This window comes from Otolemur garnettii, unplaced genomic scaffold (genome assembly GCF_000181295.1).
Source record: "Otolemur garnettii isolate 467f Iridium unplaced genomic scaffold, OtoGar3 scaffold00109, whole genome shotgun sequence".
NCBI classification, from domain to species: domain Eukaryota; kingdom Metazoa; phylum Chordata; class Mammalia; order Primates; family Galagidae; genus Otolemur; species Otolemur garnettii.
Window position 1 is genome coordinate 2145660 of NW_003852504.1, and position 8120 is coordinate 2153779.

Sequence of the window (8120 nt, forward strand, 5' to 3'; positions counted from 1 at the left end):
AAAAAAAAAAAAAAAAAAAAAAAAAAAAAAAAAGAAAAGGAAGAGAAGTACCTTTTTTTAAAAGAAAGTACTGACAGTGTCCTGTAGTTACTAAGCATTTTCATATACATTATCTGAGTTAATCCTCACAATTGTATACATGAGAAATTTACCTTTGAGAATTTAAACAACGGAATCATTTGAACTGAATTACTGAATCATTATGCGCTTCAAAGCAATAAACTTTGTGATTTTTTCACTGCACATACTGACTCCCCCGGATAGCAGGGTTTCTTGGGCTAAACCTAGTAACAGACTGATCACCTAGCTTCCTCTTAACTCTTTTGGTTTTTTTTTTTGAGACGGAGTCTCATTTTGTCACCCTTGGTAGAGTGCCATGGTGTCGTAGCTCACAGCAACTTCAAACTCTTGGGAGCAAGTGATTCTCTTGCCTCAGTCTCCCAAGTGGCTAGGACTACAGGCACCCACTACAACACCCGGCTATTTATAGAGATAAGGTCTCGCTCTGGCTCAGGCTGCTCTTGAACCAGTGAGCTCAGGAAATCCACCTGCCTGGGCCTCCCAGAGTGCTAGGATTACAGGTATGAGCCACCACGCCCAGCTACCTCCTCTTAACTCTTGCATTTCTCCTGTAATGTTTAAAAAACGATTTTTAGTTGACAACTAATTGTATTATCTACAGAGTACAATGTGATGTTGATATATTTATAATGTGGAATGATTAAATCAGGATAACTAATGTCCATTCCATTTTGTTTATATAACCTTGGCAAGATTGGTCCTTTGTAGCAAGGCCAAGAATTAAGCTTTGCACCACCAATAAGGAGGGCATTGGTTTGAGCCTGCTTTAAGTTTTATCCCAATTTTAGTTTTTTATTTGTGTTTTACCTAGTTCTCAGTAACCCAAAACCCAATCCAAGAGTGTGTCTTATAAACTGGTCTGTCATGTGCTGGGTTAACAGCTAAGCACTTCAAGGCCTACTGGGTTCTGTCAACGACATGAAGGCCAAAAGTAATTCCGTTGTAGGAACATGAAAGCAAGCACTTTTCTTCTCTGGGCAAGAGCGGTAAGCAGAGCACCTGCAAAAAATTTAACAAAGGGGCTTGGCGCCTGTGGCTCAAGCGGCTAAGGCGCCAGCCATGTACACTCGAGCTGGTGGGTTGGAATCCAGCCTGGCCCGCCAAACAACAATGACGGCTACAACCAAAAAATAGCTGGGTGTTGTGGTGGGCGCCTGTAGTCCCAGCTACTCGGGAGGCAGAGGCAGAAGAATTGCTTAAGCCCAGGAGTTGGAGGTTGTTGTGAGCTGTGATGTCACAGCACTCCACCCAGGGCGACAGCTTGAGGCTCTGTCTCAAAAAAAAAGAAATTTAAGAAAGGTGGGTTGATGTGTATGTAATAGAATAGATCCGTGAGGAACAGACCACTTAAGAATTCAGTCTCAAAAAAAAAAAAAAAAAAAAAAATTCAGTCTCAATCTTTGAGCTAAAGATAAAGGGCGAAGAAAGGGAGAAGGGAATTCAAGAGTATGGAAACTGAAAGGGATGATCATTATCCTTTGAATGACTGACAAAGAAAACCTGGGGGTTAATCTAAGACTAAAGGAGAATTAAGAAAACCCAAGTACAAAGCATCAGTGCTCTGATGACATCCTTTTGAGATGAGGATGGCTGAATTCCATCCAGATTCTAAACATTATAATTTGAGATTTGAATGAAAAATTTCAAAGGCCTCTTGGAATTAGTCATTACACATTGGACTCAAATGTAGCCTTAGGCCACATCAATTTAGAGATAAAGGGATTAACTTTCCAAGGTTGTTTCAGCACCAAATCCCAGACAAATTAATCTATACTTCTTTGTTTCCCTCTTTTGTTGTGCACTTGGCATCTTTTGGGGGCGATATTCCAGTTTAGGGCCTTGAGAGCCAAACTCTCTAGGAAGCTACTGTGGAGACCAGGAGGTTGAGGAAAGGGTTACAGGGAAGCTCAAGAAGGCAGAGCATGATTCTTGGGTTTCTTCTCCAGTCTCTTCTTGAATTTTTGCTGCCAGTTTTGCCTGGAGGGAGCCTGAGCATAATTCCTGGCTGCCAACATTATGTTGTGTACCCCACAGAAAGGAGTATGGGGCTCTTGCACTTCAGCTGGTCTCCTGTGTCATTTTGCTGGCATCTTGTGTGACTTGAGTTTTTTAGGAAAATGCAAATTTGGGAGTAAGCAGAAGAGCTTGGGAGTGCCTGCCTTGGCACCCAGCTCTTGGCCCTATTTCTTCCCTCCCAGTATTTTAGAATTTGTGGTTCAGCATTGTCATCAGCAAGTAGATACGAGTGATGTATGAGGCCATCTGAAGAGAAGGGGTACCCAAGAGTTAAAAAGGTGGTGGATTGGGAGGGGTAATGGAAATAATGTCAAGATAGGCTATTTCCCAAAGAAACACTATTTTCTTTATTTCAAAAAATGTAAGGGTACAAATGTTTTGTTACATGGATGAATTGTATCATGCTGGACAAGGCTTTCAGTGCACCCATTACCAGAATAGTGTACATTGTACCTGACAGATTTCTATTCCTCACCCCTCCCCCTTCTTTGTTTTCAATGTCCATTAATTATCCCTCTTATGACCACATCTATCCCTTGTTTAGACCCCACTTACAAGTGAGAACAAGTTTTGAACATCGTGTGGTGTGGGAAAAGATAAGCTTTAGACTAATTCAGGTTTCTACATTTTATACACACTCACTATATAAAACTGGATTTACATTAAGAAGCACAGAGGGTAAAGGGATTCCTCACTTTATCAAAGCAATTACTGTAGTAAATCACTATAGTTAACAGTTATAAACAAAGACAACCTCGTATTTCTGGTGCTGTGCTGTCCAGTATGGTAGCCACTAGCCACATGTGGCCACTGAGCATTTGAAAAGTGATTTGAATTGAGATATTTTGTAAGGGTAAAATTCACACCAGATTTCAGAGACTTAGTATGAAAACTAGTAATTTTTATATTGACTACATGGTGAAGTGATGCTATTTTGGATGTTGTGGGTTAAACAAAACAATAAAAATTTTCCTTTTAATGTGGTTTAAAAATTTTTCCTTTTAATGTGGTTACTAAAACAGTTAAAATTATATATGTGGCTTACATTATGTTTCCAGTGGACATTAAAAAATAGGATTTGGTATATAAGCTTCTTCTTAGCAGTACATTTCTTGCTTTAAGTAAGTATACCTGTACAGGAGAGACAAATACATTTCAAAAGGACAGGGAGAAGGAGAGATTTGCAAATAGGAAAACTTATTATGGAAGAAAGTCAGGACACTACCTAAGTTAGCTGTCAGTCTGGGAGTGAAAGGGTGTGGGGGTGCAGGGAGGAGAGGCCATCAGTTGCCTGAAGCAAGTGCTCTCATTCCCCTAGCTCCATCTGATCTAGGTATGGCCCAGCATGGGGAGAGGAAAGGCACTTTGAAATTTTTTTGCCCTTACCATCGTAGCCATTAAGCTCTGAGTGCGAGATAGTGACGATATGACAGGAACTTTCCCTGGGTTTCTCTGGGCCACCATTCCTGGCCAAGAGGAGGAAGAGGAATGAGGTGAGCCCCTTCTTCACTCCCAGGGCCATGTGGTAGAGTTGCCGCTGCACCTCCTTCTGCCTATAGGCATAGATGAGTGGGTTGAGTAGGGAGTTGCCCACACCAAGCAGCCACAGGTACCGTTCCAGCACTGAGTAGAGGCGGCATTCCCAGCAGGCCACCTGCACAATGCTAGTGATAAGGAAGGGGGCCCAGGACAGAGTGAAGCTCCCGATGAGAACAGACACAGTACGGATAGCCTTGAAGTCGTTGGGAGTCCGTGGGGGCCGGTAAGCTCCGTCCACGGCTCCTACATGTTCCATCTTTCGGATCTGCTGGCTGTGCACGGAGGCGATCTTGAGCATGTCACAGTAGAAGAAGACAAAGAGGATCAAGGCTGGGAAGAAGCCAATGCAGGAAAGGGTCAGCACAAAGTGAGGGTGGAACACAGCAAAGAAGCTGCAGGGCCCCTGGTAGGTGTTCTGCTGGAACATGCGGACTCCAAGTGGGAGGAAGCCAATGAGGTAAGACACCAACCACAGCACAGCAATGCAGGTCCCAGCCATGAGCCCACTCATGATCTGGAAGTAGCGGAGGGGCTGCTTGATGGCAAGGTACCTGTCAAAGGTGATCAGCATGACTGTAAGAACAGAGGCAGTTGCAGAGGAAGTGACAAATGCCATCCGAAGGCTGCACAGGGTCTTCTGTGTGGGCCGAGAAGAGCTGGAGAGTTGGTCTGTGATTAGGCCAGAGATGGCCACACCAATCAAGGTGTCAGCCACCGCCAGATTCAAGGTGAAGCAGAGACTGACACCATCATTCTTGTGGATCAACGACAGCACAGCCACAGCTACCAGTACATTAGCAGCAATGATGAGGGAGGCCAGGACAGCAAGGATCACTCCAAATGGGAAAGATGATTCCATGTCTTGAAGTGGTAGGACTTCCACTTACCAGGGCATGCTGGCTCTCCAGCTCAAATTCTCATGAGCTAGGGGACGAGACGCTATGAGTTCAGAGCTACAGCACAATTCTGGCCATAGTTGGCAGTCCAGGCTTGCGGCTCACCATCTTTGGGATCCTGCAGATCATTAAGAATGATTTACCCTCTCTTTTTCAGTCCTCAGCCTCCTGCCTCTCCAGCTCTCTGAAGGCAGCAATTCCCGTGCAGACCTTCCCCTGGGCCCTGAGCTAGTCCCTCCCCTTCCAACCACCAAGTTACTAGACAACTCCTAAGTACCTGTGCACGCTGTCTCTTCAGGCTTGCTCCCTTCATTGATGCTTGAAGGACTCTGGAGGGACAGGGCATTCATCAGGTCTCCTGTCTGGCAGAAGATATGATTGACTCTAATCATACTTTCTTCCTCTGTAGCTTAATATTAAGTTTCTACTTTTCTTCTAAAGCCTTAAGTTCCAGCTTAATAACTAATCTCACTTTAATTAGGCATTTGCTTAATAACACGTCCTCAGTTACTATTATGAACTGCTTTTAATCAAGCAAGATGATCATAATCAGTTGAAGTGGGAAGTGAAGGCAGGCGAGCTATTTGAGAGGCACAGCGTACTCTCGGGCGTTACTACCCATTGAAGCTGTTTCTTACCTTTTGCTTCCTAGCACCTCAAATTCTAATTCTCTCAAATAGGGTGTGCTGTTTCCCTGATTCTTGTGGAACGCAGTTTGTTGAGGATTTAGGAGGACAAGAAAAATAAGGCAAAGAATTGTTGACAGCTTCCTTCAGTTTAGACTAGAGCCCATTCCCTGTCTAAAGCTGCTGTCTCCTGGGTATACTCATTGAGAACCGTTTCTGCACTGTGTTGGGCCATGTCTCTGGCCAGTGAGGGACAGCTACCAGGCCAGACCTGGTAGCCCTGTGGCCCTGAGGTATTTGTGGGAGAAGAGGAGGTGGGCTACATTCTGAGAAGTGTCTGCTCAACATCTGACTGTGGAATTTTCCAGGGATAGGAACATGTGGTGTTTAGACCAAAGGGCGGCAGGGTTGCAGCAGCAGATAAGATGGCCTCAAGGGAGCTGTGTAAGTCACTCCTATTTTAGGTTGTGTATTCATTTGCTTGGGTACATTAGAACTAACCTTTTGCCTGCCACTCTCATCTTGGATACCAAGAAGAGAGGGGTGGGGAGAAGAGTGGTTAGAAGCTTATTTACTCAGTTCAGGTGAGAGCACAAATGGGCAAGGTTAGTGTTTTAAGTGAGGAAGTGGAGAGCAAGGTGCAGAGTTGGAGGCAAATATATTCCAGGATGTTTTGACAGTCCAAGAGGGCCTTTGGCAGATGTCTCTCCTAAAATGGATCAGAAGGCTTTGTGTGGGGACTTGCTGTTCTAGATGCCAGCCTGAGAACAGTTCCTTTTATTTTTCTAAAGTACTTTTTTTTTTTTTTTGAGACAGAGTCTCAAGCCAGCGCCGTTGGTAGAGTGCTGTGGCATCACAGCTCACAGCAACCTCAAACTCTTGGGCTTCAGTGATTCTCTTGCCTCAGCCTCCCAAGTTAGCTGGGAATACAGGCACCCACCCCAACGCCTGGCTATTTTTTGGTTGTAGTTGTCGTTGTTTGGCAGGCCCCGGCTGGATTTGAACCCACCAGCTCTGGTGAATGTGGCTGGCCCCTAGCCACTGAGCTACAGGCACCATGCCTATTCTTCTTTTTTTCAATCTTTATTGTCATTTGGCACATCCATTAGGAGATTAATTTCAGTTGGTAGAACCTGGCCCAATTTTGTACCTGGACCGAAGGTGTGGTTTTGCTTTCCCAGCTTCTGACTCCGTGGACTCAAGCTGGCCCTTTTCAAGCCCATGCTCAAGTTTGGGAATGAATCACAATCACCTGGAGGGATTGGTAAAACCCAGATTCTTGGGTCTTGTCCAACCAGGTTCGGATTCATGAGGTCTGGGGTGGGCCTGAGAATCTGCATTTCCAACAAGTTTCCAGATGCTGCTGGTGCTTGCTCAGGGATCACACTTTTAGAAGGACTGCTCTAGTGAAATGGTTTTTAACCTTAGCTGTGAAATGGAATCACTTGGTAATTCCCCAAAATACTGCTGTTTGGGTCACACACCAGAAGATTCTTACATAATTGGTCTGGGGTGGAATCTATGCATCTGGAGTTTTAGGCTCCTCGTGTGAGTCTAGTATTTACTCAGGGTTGAGAACCACTATTCCATGACAAAAACACAGGCTTTGGAGTCAGAACATGTGGGTTCCAGCCTGACATCTCTGTGATTTTGGTTGGGCCAATAACTTCACCTTTCCAATTTATCCTTGGTTTCTTCATGTGCAACATGGGGCTAATAACACCTACATCACATAGTTGGAAGGATGATAAAATGATGGATGTGAAGAGGCTTCATAAACTGTAAAATGGTGTTATTCAAGTCTGTAATCAAATTAACACAGTTAAAGTGTGTATCAGGAGCATTGGTATGACTTGAGAACTTTGTAGAAATGCAGAATCTCAGGCCCTGCACAGAACCTACTGAAACAGTCTGTATTTTGACAAGACCTCCAGGTAATGTATATGCATGTTAAAATGGTTCTTGCCTGTCTCCCATTCTCAGGAGCCTGGTTGTATTAGTTTCTTTTTTGCTGTTATAACCAACTACCACAAACTGACTTAAACCAACACAAATGTATTATCTTGTGGTTCTCCAGGACAGAAGTCCAAAATGGGTCTTATAGGGCTGAAATCAGGGCATAAGTAGAGCTGTATTCCTTTGGGAGGCTCTAGGTAAGAATCTATTCCCTTGCTCTTTTCATCTTCTAGGGGCTGCTTGCACACCTAGGCTCATGGACACACCACTTTGACCTCTGCTTCCACGATCACTTCTCTGACACAGAGCCCCCCACCTCCCTCTTTTAAGGACCCTTGTGATGACATTGGGTCCACCTGGACAATGCAGGCTAACCTCCCAATCTCAAGATCTTTAATTTAATCACACATGCAAAGTACCTTTTTACAATGTAAAGTCGCATATTCATAGGTCCCAAGGATTAAGAGATGGAAGGCTTTGTGGGAGTAATTATTCTGCCTACCACACTGGTATTCTCTTCCCTCTCCATCCTCCCCTTCAGCAGGGCCTGCTATTGGAGCCAGGCTCCTGGGAGAGGAGCTCTAGGAAGGTAACCAAGACAAGCCATGTCAGATTTCTTGTGCCTAGACCAGCCATCTTCCTGCAATGATTTAGCTGCATCTTGCCTAAGGACAAAGGCACAGGGACATTTTATATCTCTTCCTGAATAACTAGACTGGTACATATATTACTGTTTAATATGAATCTGTGTGAAAAGAATGGGATAAGTTTACATGTACTGACACAGAGAGACCTCCAAGACATATTATTGATTGACAAATCAAGTCACAAATCAATATGTAGCGTCTGGGCCCATTTAGGGGGGAAAAAAAAACCCCAACCCAAATGTATGTGTGTATAAATGCATAGAATGCATAGAAAGGAGACTGTTAACAAAGAGTGAATAACTTTGAGGAGGGGTGTGGGACTGATGGGGGAGTGAAGAGTCACAGTCACAATTTACTTT

The 8120-nt window shown here is 44.2% G+C and overlaps 1 protein-coding gene across 1 annotated transcript; it reads right to left on the minus strand.

Moving 5' to 3' along the window:
* Nucleotides 1-3399: 3399 nt before the first annotated feature.
* Nucleotides 3400-4618, minus strand: GPR119 (G protein-coupled receptor 119). The gene has a single exon (XM_003796942.2). It carries the CDS (start codon nucleotides 4493-4495, stop codon nucleotides 3404-3406), a length of 1092 nt encoding a protein of 363 aa, XP_003796990.1. The 5' UTR covers nucleotides 4496-4618; the 3' UTR covers nucleotides 3400-3403.
* Nucleotides 4619-8120: the final 3502 nt, after the last annotated feature.